The sequence below is a fragment of the Parasteatoda tepidariorum genome, chromosome 5 (genome assembly GCF_982258835.1).
Source record: "Parasteatoda tepidariorum strain Cologne lab strain chromosome 5, Ptep-v5.0, whole genome shotgun sequence".
Lineage (NCBI taxonomy): Eukaryota > Metazoa > Arthropoda > Arachnida > Araneae > Theridiidae > Parasteatoda > Parasteatoda tepidariorum.
Window position 1 is genome coordinate 70453725 of NC_141759.1, and position 13614 is coordinate 70467338.

General features: G+C 28.9%; 1 protein-coding gene across 1 annotated transcript in view; it reads right to left on the reverse strand.

Annotated features, from left to right (window-relative positions):
* Positions 1 to 13024, reverse strand: part of LOC107436409 (fatty-acid amide hydrolase 2-B) — a 47372-nt gene extending 34348 nt beyond the window's left edge. The window contains exon 1 of the mRNA XM_016048120.5: positions 12676 to 13024. Within this exon, the coding sequence (XP_015903606.2) occupies positions 12676 to 12891 (216 nt within the window). The 5' untranslated portion in view covers positions 12892 to 13024. The remainder of the gene's footprint in view (positions 1 to 12675) is intronic.
* Positions 13025 to 13614: the final 590 nt, after the last annotated feature.

The window sequence follows — 13614 nt, forward strand, 5'->3', positions numbered from 1 at the left end:
AAAGCCAATATTGGCCCTGTAAGGGAAGGACCAATATTAAAAAATATACCCATCCAAATATTGATCCCTCGATGCGTGTTTATATTAGCAGAGATGCCAACTGCTCCGGACACGCCAAAATAATTTTAAAAAAACGGTAAATAACTACAAAGTAAATTTTGCAAATATCTGACTATTTTTCCTTGCTTTTAAAAAGGCAAAGCTTGACATAAGTACTTAAAAGTGGTGAATTATATAAGCCTACGAATTATTTAGAAATAGAAAATCTACTAAATTGAATTTATTAAACCAAGAATCACAATTGATAAACTACCACTTTAAAATATATATTTGCTGTCCGGAGCAAGTTAGCATCTGACTATAATTCGAACATTTTTTTTCTTCAAATCACTATAATTTAAAAGAAATTAGTAAATGAGACTGACCCTATGTAAGTAAGCTCTGTTATTAAGTATCACGAAAACAACTCTTATAATTGAATCACCCTTGTTTATATGTATTACGAAATAAAATATTCCAATTAAATATCTCATTAAGCTTTTCACTGTAAGTGTAGCTACTCAAGTTTTAATAACTGTGCTAGGAATGCTGAGGAACAACTTCGTTATGCACTGATAGAACATGGAAATTAAATACTACTTCGTCGCAGTGCGTAATCTACAAGGTTTACAACAAGGTCACCGCAGTAAACTCAGACTTTTTTTTTTCATATCTGTTAAATCAAACTGCTCACAGTGATAAAAAATAACAAAAGAAAAAAATTGACAGAATAAAAAGTATCACCGATTGAAAATAATAATAATAAAAATTCAATGGCAAACCTTAGTGTACAATATCCAAATTTAAGACTAAATTTTTTCCAATGAGTGAAGAAAAATTTGTAAAAACAAAATAATTTAGCATAACAAAAGATTATGAAATTCAATAAACTGAAAAAGAAAAAAACTGAATTAACTATTTTTGGTAGTATATAATGGGTATTAAGTAGTTTAATACGAAATTAATCTATTTATAATGTGTATCTTGAACTTGTATATCACTTCAAATATTCTAAAGTTTAAGGTTTCGATGGTGAAAACGCGAACACTGATGTCCACAAATCAAAAACTAATTATTTTTTTATTGTTTTTTTTAATGATATGCGATTTGATTTTATATGGTAAGGAGTCGTACCTTACTTATTTCAGTGTACTTTATATTAACTGAGCAAAGACGTGATGAAAATAATATTTACTAATATTTACTAATTTATATCAGATGTAATATTAACGCAAAAGATATGAAGTTTATCACTTTTTATTTAAACAAAGGGATCCCTACCGGTTATACCTATAGTGCAGGCCCGTAGCCAGGGGGGGGACCGTCGGGACAAATGCCCCCCCCCCCGAAATTCTGGGATTCAAACTTTTTATTCTTTCTTTGAGTCTCTCAGTAAAAAGAAAAACAAAAACGGTCGAATCAAACCTTTTATTAACTAATTTTATTAAGCATATTTCGGGATATTCCGGTTTGTCCTAAAAAAGTAATCGAAAAATTTTCTTCTAATCCCCGTCGCATGTCTTCGTAAACTTTGTTTACAAATTGATTATAATTATTATGTAATATTAATTGAAAAATAATATTATTATGTAATATTTTTTAATTACTAGTTTAACTTTTGCAAACAACAGAATAAACAATATTTGTTACAATGTTTTCCCCCTACTTTGCATGTCTGAAACCGCCCTTGCTTCTTACCATATCCCCCCCCCCGAAAAAAATCCTGGCTACGGCCTTGCTATAGTGGGCAGGGGTCTGCTCAGACATTGTAAAAGGTCCGATTTTCATGAAATTGTGAAAAAATCACTCACATTCTTTCAACCAGGGTCCTGCTTTTATGAATTTGTGCAAATAGGGCCCGGTTATTGCAAAAAACTTTTTCAAGGAGGTTTTAAATTGCAAATAGATACAAGATTATGCTCAGCACTGTAAAATTAAAATGAAAAAAATTAAATTTTCAAAAATAAACAGCTATTGCTGCTTCTAAATTAGAGATGCAACATACAAATATTTGGTATTTAGCCTACACTGCTCAGCACAGAATATTCATTTCGGCGAATAATGGAAGAATCGTCTGCCGAAGACAAAACTTAATTCGTTTACATCCACCTTTTTTTTTCTGCCTGGGAAGGGTTTATTTAATTAACAAAACAATAATGAAGATAAACAAATTTGTGAAGGGTCCGATTAAAAGAAAAATCATTTTGTGAAGGGTCCGTTTTTATGAAAAGATATTTTGTGAAGGGTCCGTTAACGGACCCCAATTTCTTCTAAACAGATCCCTGGTGGGTAAGTGGAAATGTTACAGGTCATACAAGTCATTTAAATACAAAACAAGGTTAAAAAAAAAATGTATGAAATTCTACTTAGTCCACTCAAGCTCCGTGATATAAAATTGTCTTTATGTCAACTTATTTTTGAGAAATCACATTTTTTATTACTTTTTTGATTTTTATAATTTATTATATTCTATTATAAAAAACAGCACCAAAAACGCACATCACTAAAAGGAAGAAGAAAAAAAAACAGTTTAAATTGAATATTTATATTGATCTTTGTATTTAATATTTTTTTAATTCCGCCATTTAACTTTTTAGATAACTTTAGGCATTTTTCTATAACTTACGGGCAGTATAAAACACTAATTTAACTAAAATTCATTTACGTTCATTTAACATATCACAATTCGAAAAAATTTTAGTTTAGTATTTCAAAATTTTCTGACTTTAAAGACGGTACGTGAAAAATAGGTTCGGAATCATTGATTTAAACAAAATCAATTCCTTTTATAGCTAACTTTTACGATATAAAATATGATAAATTACACAGTAGACAACAATGGCAAGCAATCTTATTTATTCAGAAGTAGGAACATATGCGGACGCCCAGTAAATTTTGCGCCAAAAATTATCAGGCTATTCCACTTTCTGTAATAATCTTTCCCTGAGAAAAAGTTTAAACAATTACTTCAGGCTCAGTTTCTGTCTTCCTTAGAAACGCATGACTGCAGAATAATAATGTTAGATCAGGTGGAAAGGAAAATAACGGATCTGAGACGATATTTGTAATAAATAGCTACTTTTGTCTTTCAAAAGCATACGTAACTTTAGATTTTCATATCTCAAATTTTAAGTTATTTTTCATTAACTGATAATTGCAAAAAACTATAAAAAAAAAAAAAAGATTTTTATAATACACTTGTATTTTTCTGTCATGAATACTACATTTAGAAATTTAGTACTTGCGTTAAAACTAAAACATTAGGTGATTTATCATTTCAAAAATATTAAAGCATTTATTTACTTTGTTTCTTTATCATATAATTTTTAAATAAGTCTGGACACGGTACCTTCTTACTAGAGCTTAATTTGGAGCTCTGTAGTAATTTAGTACTCGTAATACTTTATTTACATAGCAGCAAAGCAGCACAGTGGGCTATTTGGCGACGATCTGGAAAACATCCCTTATGATCTGAAGACATGCTATCACAATTTCGAACCTCTGTAGAGAGGATGACTCCCCCGCTTTGGTAGCCCGATGACCTGCATAGATACCGCACACCCTGGTTCCTTTAGCAGTCTGATCAAAGTGATCACTCTCAGTTCACTAACCGCAGCCAGTGATGCTTGACTTCGGTGACTACTGTGAGAAAATTTGGAGCTCGGAAAGAAACGAGTTTGAGTGTGCTTATTTTAGAGCTAGAAAGTTTCTATAATGCTGAGAATTTAGTACGATGTGCTTTTATAGTACTAATAATAAATATATTACTTATACATTCCTATATGTGATACTCATTTGGGCAAAATCAAATGCCTTCTGTTTAAACAATTTCGTTCTTTTTTATTTAAACAAAAGAAAAAGAGAAAGGGGGAAAAAAGAGAACAAGATATTGTTACAGAGGGGGCAGTCACGACCAATTTAATGATTTTTCTGGAGATTTAACTGAAATGATGTAAAAAGAACTACTCTTGATTTATAAAATACATAATCTATTTAAACATATTTCTCTTATGTGGCACCGTAAACTCTGCTATTTCTATATCTATTGTCAATACTTTAGTTATTATTTATTTTGTTAGGCTATCTTAATAACTTAAGTGGAGTTAAATAGTTAATTATACATTAAGTATGTATTTAGAACAGTTTTAATATTTTTTTTAAAAATAAAAAACTTAGTTAAGTAATAATTTAGATTTATTTTTTATCTTTTCTAAAATGGTTGTAGAAATTTTATACCTTAACGGTGCTGTGGTCCCGCATACTGCCATTCCAATTATTGGTGACTGAGCTTGTCTTTTTTTAGTAATAGCATATAACGATACTCAAGTTATGGCTCAATAGGTGCGTGAGGATGTAGTTCAGCACGTTGATGAGTTTTCAATCTTATCTCACTACAGAGATGGAAATTTTCATATTTCTGCTACCACTATTCTAAAATATCCCGAACTCATACTTGTGGTGGTTTGTGCAATTTAATGGCTACCGGACAGATTTTAAATTATTAAAATCTAATACAAAAGGAAGTTTGAGAATATAGCAAACTACCTTGAAAATAGATGAAGATGAAATCAAATTGCTTCCACGCTGGCAAGGTCAAGTACAACAGCTAAGCGGTGAAAAAAATTGGCTAATGTATTGTTTAAGACTAATTAAGATGTTACGATTGGAGGAGTTGAAAAACAAATATTTAAATACAGTTTTGCTGAGCAAATTGGCTTGGTTACCATTGAAGTCTACATGTTGAAACAAAATAATTTTAAAAGTGATCAACCTGGTCGCCGAAGGCAGATAGTTGTATAAATTTATACTAAAATATGCAGCAATTATGATTCCTAGAATAGTCTGATAAAGATTTAATAATTTAAAACCATTGAGAGCCTAAAATATTTACTCAATACATCAATGTCGAAAAATTCAAAAAATCCTATTTATATTTAAATAAATAAAACCAATTTTAATTTTCTGATTATCAACTTCTTTGAGAATTTTTAAAAGAAAATTTTAAAATTTATTTCACCCTTAACTTCACAGCTGCATATTTTTAAAAAATTTTATGGTTCAGACACTTCGAAGAAATTATCGCCTTTCATTATTATTTACGAAGGTAGACAGAAGGTGGCTGGATGTTTTGGCTTTTAGCTTCAATCTACTGTCGTCACCATAAAAAATGAAGAATAAAACTAAATTAAAGCTTTCAATCTTCCCAGGCACCAGTTTTTTCGACCGCGGAATCAATCTAACCTATACAAATGGCAGAAAAACTTCCTAACTAACAAGACATTAAATACTAAACTTAAAAACACAATGCATTTTTTATCCATTAATGATAATTTAATAAAATTGTAATGTTAACTTCATTAAGATTATGGGCTGCCTACTAAAAAAAAAACTGTCTTACATAAGAAATATATCTATTCATATATTTAAAATGTATTTATTTTGTCTTACATGATACATTTCATTTATGTACACTTTCTTTATTCTTTTTATTTCCTTTTTTCAATTTTTATGTACATAACAAAATTCGTTTCTCTCATTGTTCTAGTTATTTTTACTTCATTTATTGTTTTATTCATTGTTTTTTCTTTTAAACAAATGTGATGCACTTCATTGTCTTCTGCAAGACTTTTAATGTTGTTTACTAAATTTTATTGTAAATTTTTTTTTATATGTATTATGTAATATGCACCGGGTTGTGGCGAGCTGGACTGGTAGCCAGACGTGGACTATACAGGTAAGGGTTTTGCAAACCTAGGTCTGGAGGAAAGGGAAAAAAAAGGCACCAGTTTAGAGTTCACAATTGTTTCACATGAATCAAACAGTAAGCAAAAGTATCTCGAATCCAATTTTTATTTGCACAGAATTGATTCAAAGTTGCTTAATAAACCTTTAAAAAGCTATTCAAACAAAACCATTTTCCTCATGTTGTCGAAGACAATGGAAGCTACTCATGGGAGTAGGAAATGCGGAAGCTTCAAACAAAAGTTAATTTAGATTATAGGTGAAACGAAAAACATACCGTATTAAGGAAAACGAGAAACCTATATGACAATGTTTTCACGGCCGTAATGAAGGATAAAATATTTAAAAAGGAGTAGTAGGTTGTTTTTTTTTAACAGATAAATCGAAGCATTCTTTAGAGAAATAAGAACAAAAGTATTTGCGACACCCTCCCCAATTTAATATCAATTCTTGATGTAGCAATAAAAACGCGAATTGATTCGATGACGGCTTTAAGCAAATTTACTCACCAATTTATAGATTCTGAAAACCACGTTTTTAAATCATACCTCTTTTATTATGCTTTTTTTAATACACAGTCTTTTTTTTTACATACATTGTGCTTTATGTGCATTGTTTTTTGGTTCTTACGTATTATTCAGTCGACCATTTTTGCCATCATTGCGCCCAAATCATTTTGCTGCTTTCCAAACTTATTTTTACATGGTAATTGATCATAAAAAAATAGACAAAATATATATGTAACTTATTGCATGATCAAACTGAGAAACTATTTAAATTTAAACCACATCCGAATTTATTTTTAGATTTTAGATGGGCGGTACTGGGAACGGTACTAGGATAATACCCAGTACCGTTTTCTATACGCATTGTTTTTTATTTACTATTTTTGGTATTATAACTGTTTTTAAAAGTTTCTCGCTAATACACAATTAAATTGTACGATAAAATTGTTACATTTAACGAATTTCAATACTACTTATCCTCAGTAATATATCAGAGTGCAAAAAAATAAAATTTTCAATTAAAATTAGATTATCTTTAATATATTTTTTCTAAGTTAAAATGATTAATACATAAGTAAAAACATTAAGCGTTGAAATTTTTCTAAAGCTACTAAATTTCAGATTTTTTCATAACTTATGCACGTTAGAGAAAATTTATATTATAATACAATTAATAACTACTTCACTTTTAACCAAAGTGATCAAAATTCATCGTTTCCATACCCTTTTTACACAAATTTAGTCAAAGATTATATATATGATACGCAAATAGATGAGTATATAAGTGAAAACATCAAGCATAGGAGGTTTTTAATGTTACTAAATTTTAGATTTTTCTAGGAGGGTATAACTTATGCACGTTTAAGAGAAAATTTATATTCTAATGCATTTAATAATTATTTCACTTTCAAGCAAAAATGGTCTAAATTCATTGCTTCCATACCTTTTTTGCATCAATTTAGTTAAAGATTAAATAAATGCTACGCAAATAGATAGTAATTAGAAAACCGCATACAAATAGATATTAATTGGTAATTATATTACTAAAACTATCTTGCTAAATTCAAATATTAGCAACCTTTTAGCTCTAAAATATTAACCTTTCACACATATTGACAACAAAGAAAAATCTTTCGTTTCTGCACTGAATGTGAAAAAAATGTCTGAAAGATACCTACCATTTGAAAATTTTAATCGATTAGCTTTCCATTGCTTTTTTTTAAAAAAAAAATAGCAGTTGGATTATTTGTATTTTGTAAACATTAAAATTTTATGTAAATTTTGTTTCAAATTTTTTTGAAGTATTTCAATACTTTAAAAAAGTATTCAAAAGTATTGTAATGAAATTTTGACACCATACAAACAATGAAATTTAAAATTTAATCACACTGTAGGAAATCAAACTGTGCCGATATATATTTTTCTCCGATTAACATCACAAAGTAAAAAAAAAAAAAAAAAAAAGACAGCCACCTGAATAGTTTTCAGTCACGTAAATTGATTGACTTGTATGTGATTTTCGTGATGCGACTATTAAAACGAACTGTGACAATTTCTACGAAGTGGCAAGCAAAACCTTGTTTTTCGATAATACTCAAAGGGTAACAACTTTTTTTGAGGTATTAAAAATAAGAAACATTAAAAAAAAATATTAATAATGATTACGAGTAAGACTAATTTCGTAATTTATTTTTCTCCAAACATATGAATTGGATCTTATTTATCAATTAACATTCTAGCTATTTAGTTTCAAACAATACTTCATTTTCAGATCTCACATGCATGTAAAATCTTTGAACGGTTAAGGTCTTCAAAATTATTTATTTATTTCGGATTTTTGGTGATTGAGAAACTTTCAAACATAACAACCAGGGGGGCTAAAAAAATTAATTTGAAAATGAATGTTAATATCAATATTAAACTTGAAACTTGACCAAAAAAATTAGATTATATATTCCTTTTACTTTATGCAATTCTTTAAAATTTTTTAAGTTTTTCATTGCTATGAATAAATTGGAAAAACCAGTTTTCTAGTGAGAGTTCAGACAGGCGTCATTACTTATTAAATGATTCATATTATTTGTTGATAATTTGTAGTTCGTTGTTTATTTCCAATATGAGCTTAAATGGTGGCGAAATTAATACCTTTCATACTTTCAAGATTTCAAACTAAGTAGTCTTCAAATAAGTAGCCCACAATAGCGAAATCTTTACTTTGTGCCAAAAGAACCATGAATTTATTTCTCTGTTTTATGCAATTTAATTCATAAAAGTTTTCTTGGAAATAATAGTGTAGTATATAATAGTAGTCACTCCTATATTTAAGAAGGAAAAAAACCTATTTGTTACAAAAACAAAAGCAAATAATGGTAATGAAGCTGTTTTCTTTTAGAAACAAATTAAAAAGTTCGGAAAGAAACTCTTTAAGAGCTTTAAGCAAATAATCTCGAATTCGTGATTAATATTTTGTTGTGCAACTCAATATAAAGTTTAATTTTATTTTTTAAACTAGAATTTTTCACGCAATTTTCTTCCCTTTCCTTTAAAAAGAGAAAATATTGTATCTCTTACAGACGCAAAACAGTTCTAAAATAGAGCGCAGAGCGTTAAAAAACAAGATACTTTCCTGGAAGATTATTATAACAAAATCAAAACAAAAATGTCATTTAAAAGAAGATCTTATTTATAAAATTAGTATATCCGTTTAGGAAACCAATAGGTAGTCGAGTAGAGATAAAAGATGACAATTTTATGAGCGATTTTAAAAATTTTCGGGGAACTCTTGTAATGCATATGCAAAACTGAAGCTTTCTGTAAAAGATTTTTTTTCTATTTTAGCCAATATAAATTTTTAGAACAATTCCTCTTCTTTGATGTTGCATGCCATGGTCATTTTGAAAAAATTTTCAAAATATTTAGGGCGTGCCGGTTATTATGTCTGAAGGTGAGACTATTTTTTAAAAAAAGAAAAACAATTTCAGGATTTCCATAACATATTAGTCATAAACTCGAATTATTCAAGCTAATCGTTTCCAGTTCGACTTTTGCATCATCGCCTTTCAAACAAGAGACCCATATCTCCATTCTTGCATGTTCGTTTTCACTAAATATATCACTTTCCGTCTAATTCGGAACTTTCTAAACGTTTTTTAAAGATCGGGTATCAGATTAAGAAATACTTAGATAAATTAATAATGATTTAAATTAAGTAATAAATGTTTTAGTTAATTGTAAATATTGAAGCTCCAAGTTCAGCGTTTGTTCGCGTTAGTCAGAATAGTAGTGCGCTGTATGATGGCACATGAAATCGTTGACTTGTATTCCGATTTTGCCCATTTATATGGCCGTGGGAAGCATACTTCCAGTCAGGGAGCGATTACATCGTCTAGGAAGTTGCAAATAGCTAGTAAAAAAAATAGAAAGAAAAAAAAATAGTTGCAAATATTGTTAGTAACTTCTGATGGTCTGGATTTTCACTCGCTTTTCTTTCTCATAATTTTTAAATTCCGATATTTTTATGCGACGTTTTTATGACACGTGAATTTCAATTTTGAGCTATTATTTTTCGACGTACTCAGTTCGCGACGATCCCGTCGTAAATTCACAATTTTTTTCGATCGTTTTTGGGAGCTGTTTATCGATTTATCGCATGTTTTAACATATGTTTTTTTTTTTTTTTTTTTTTTTTTTTTTAAATACGATATTTCGACACCTGAATTTCGAATTTGAGTAAGCACTTTTTGACACGCTCAATTTGCGATTATGCCGGCGTAAATCAACTTTAGTTAATAGTTTTTCTCGGCAGGTGTTACAGTTAGTTGTCTTAGTTCCGGCCCCGCAATTTCCACATCGTTTTTAGAAACTCGATGTTTTAAATACTATATTATTACTACCAACGTATTCGAAATCGCGCATTTGAGTATTTAAACTTCAATACGAGCATAAATATTTACCATTCTTATATCATGCCCTGCTTCCCACAGAATTCGCTAATTTTTAAAAGTCAAAGGAAGGCATATTTCTTATGATGAGTGCGGCAATCTATTGATACTTCAGGGGAAAAAATCATTTAATGTCTTTGTTTACATAAATGTTGGTATCTAAATAGTGCAGAATATGTATCGACTATCCATCGCTAGGATTCGAACCTAGTTCTCTATATTGGGATCACAGCAGCCACCACGGTTCTAGATGATTGATAAATTTTTTTATTTGACTGAAATATTACGGGGGAACTTTTTGAGATTATCGAGAAAGACATATCCAACATACCCTGCGCTGTCGAGGTCCATGTTATTCGCTAAAAATTGTTATTTCAAGTGGCGACAAAGCCTTTGAAAAACAGCTTTACGATTTCGAACCAGACTATCAACAAATTTTATTAATTTAAAATTTTCTATTATAGAAAGTTATTTTATTGACATTACACGAAAAAACAGTTCCTTGGTGATATCTAAATAAGATAAGATTGAAAATTGGCAGCATTTGCTTTACGAAAGTTTTGAGCGCTTTTCTAAACGCTGATATACACCTAATTTAAAACTAAGCAACAATTTCTTATTATCTAAAAATAAAACTTTGGTAAATTTTAAGCATTGTTTAACGGAGCTGTGACCAAATTATTATTTTAATTTGTTCAACCCTTTTTAAGTATACTTTCGTGGGTTGTCTACTTCCCAATAACTTAATTAATTTTTAAATGTCTGTAGGGAGCTATTCTTTCACTTATGATTAGTGCAGCTATCTGCTTAAAAATTTAGAAGGCAGAATAATAATAATAAAAAACCTATAAAGGGGGCTTTATTTATTCTAATGTAGGTAACAGTAAAGGTTTGCGTCGGGTCAAGAAGAGATATCAACAATAGATAGTTATTTTCTCTTGTGCGTTATGCTTTCGTTCAATGATCATTTCTCATAGAGTTTATTTGTAATTATAAACACATAATTTATAAAATTCATTATTTGAAGTTAACAGTTCAAGTTAATGGCCAATTCTTTTCAGCAGGAAAATTTTTAAATCCACGGTCCCACAAAAAAGGTCTTAAAAATCACATTAATTTGAGACATTAAACTGAACGAATTTCTATTTTACAAATCAATTTCAATTTTAAAATTTTTTTTAGCATAATATTAGTGGAAAAATTTGCCCTTCGTAAAGGGTTAATAAAGAATCCCATTTTGCTTGCGACGTAAATTGAATAGTTTTATATACATCTTTGGTCCATACATTAATTTTTTAATGATAATTTATAAAAGTTACCTTTTTCAATCTCTAATTAACTAAATAATTGGCTGGAGCAGTACAGAAACACAAAAGACTAAAGATATAACTAGCAGTTATAAACAGAAGCAAGTTTTGTTATCTGCAAAATTTTATGTTTTGCAAAATTTTATATTTTGCACACATTGAAACGTGTTAGTTTTAATCTTGAGCTCATCTTATATTTACATTACTCGATATTTGAACTGTAATAAATCTTGAAATTTGTCAAAAGAACATTTAAAGATTGGAGAAGTCAAATTAGAAGTAATTGATAACATAAAATTTCTCTTATGTCGGAGTAAAAGAAAATTACGTTTACTTTAATATTTATTGCATAAAAAAGCTTAAGAAATAAATAAATAAAAGGAAATTTTGAAAGGAATTTAGTATGAAAATTAGTTTGATCTCTATGATGAAGCATTGATCATTCGAAGAAAATATGGTCTAGTAATCACACTATGTTTTTAGTCAGAGATAAATACTGTAAACTTTGACCAGCTTTGCGTTTTAGTTATCGCAACACTTAAAAAATTTTAAAAGTTGCATTTTATCACTAATACTTATCTTTAAAAATTTATAAACTGTAACTCCTAATACTCTATGATTTTTAAAATTCTAACAGTTACGAAAATGCACCTATGTAAGAATCGATTGCTCAAAAATTAACGTCATTTAATAAAAATAAAGTGTAACCCAGGCGGGCTCAAGTTTAAAGCAATAGTTGGAAAAATTTTGGCTAAATTTGATAAATTTTGTACATAAAATATCTATGCAGAATTTTCTTGTACTTTATAACAGTTGTGTACATAGCAAAAAATCTTACAAGAACTTTATCAAAAAAATTTAAAAAATTATACTAATATTTTACATTTAAAATTTTTATTAAGAAACTCTAATTACTGATACAGTTTAATTAACATATGTTCGAGTTAATATTGTTTATATTAATTAAAAATGTTTCACAAACATTTTAAAATCGTAATTGAACTATTGAAAGTGTGAGGTATTCGAATCAATAAATATGTTTAAAAAAAAAAGACAATGTTTTAACACTACCAACTATAAATTAATATTTTTATATTTATTGCAAAGATATTTTTTAAAAAATCGGAAATTCTAACTTACCTCTCCTTTTCGAATTTTTTCGGCTAAAACACTAGCAGGAATTAGCAATAAATCATTTTCAATTGGAGGTATTTGTTTTTTACATCCAATATTCAAAATAGAAAGAAAACCATGTGTTGTGTTTTCAACAGTACTTCTTACACCACGCAAAACAGTGGTTACAATTTTTAATGGAAAAATAGCTGGAATAGAACTTCGTATCGCGTTTTCATCCATTCCACTGTTTTGTAAACAGAGCCTTGAGACAAAACGACAGTATCAACAGACAACGTTTGATTGAACAAAAGCAGTTCCGCGGCGTTACTTTCGCTTTTCGGAAGGGTTGCTTTTGTTCCTCTCTTTGGATGTCGAGGCGGCGGAGAAGCACAAAAGAAGAAGAAAAACGTCGCCAAATGCGAAATTCTGCGGAAGCAATGTTGCCAGATTTTGTTTCTTTTCTTTTTTTGCAGAAACTTTGCATTTTCATTATTTTTTTTTTAAATAAAATTAGATTTCAAATTTTACACAGTGGGATATCCGTAAGTGAAGTTATAGTAGACAAATTGTTGCAAATGTCGATTCAGAAGTCAATAAGGTTCGATACACACGTGTGGTGTTGCATAAGCACGTTTAATTATAAAAATCAGAAAACGATAATAAAAATGAGCTATTTATCATATCGTTTTACTTTTTCTTAAATTCTACTTTTCTAAGTGTTCTTTTTTTTTTTTTTTTTTTTTTTTTGTCTAACTAAAACAAAACGTTGGAAGAAATTTTTTTTTGAGGTAACAGCTACAAATTATTCAACTGTAGTAATAATTTATGAGTTTTGCTATTAGTTAATTTCCATATTCCCTTTTTTAAAAAAAGAAACATCACAAAACTATGGCGTATAGGTTACAGTTTTTTTTTTCTCTCTCTCTCTTTTCTTTTTTTATATATAAATATATTTGTTAAAAA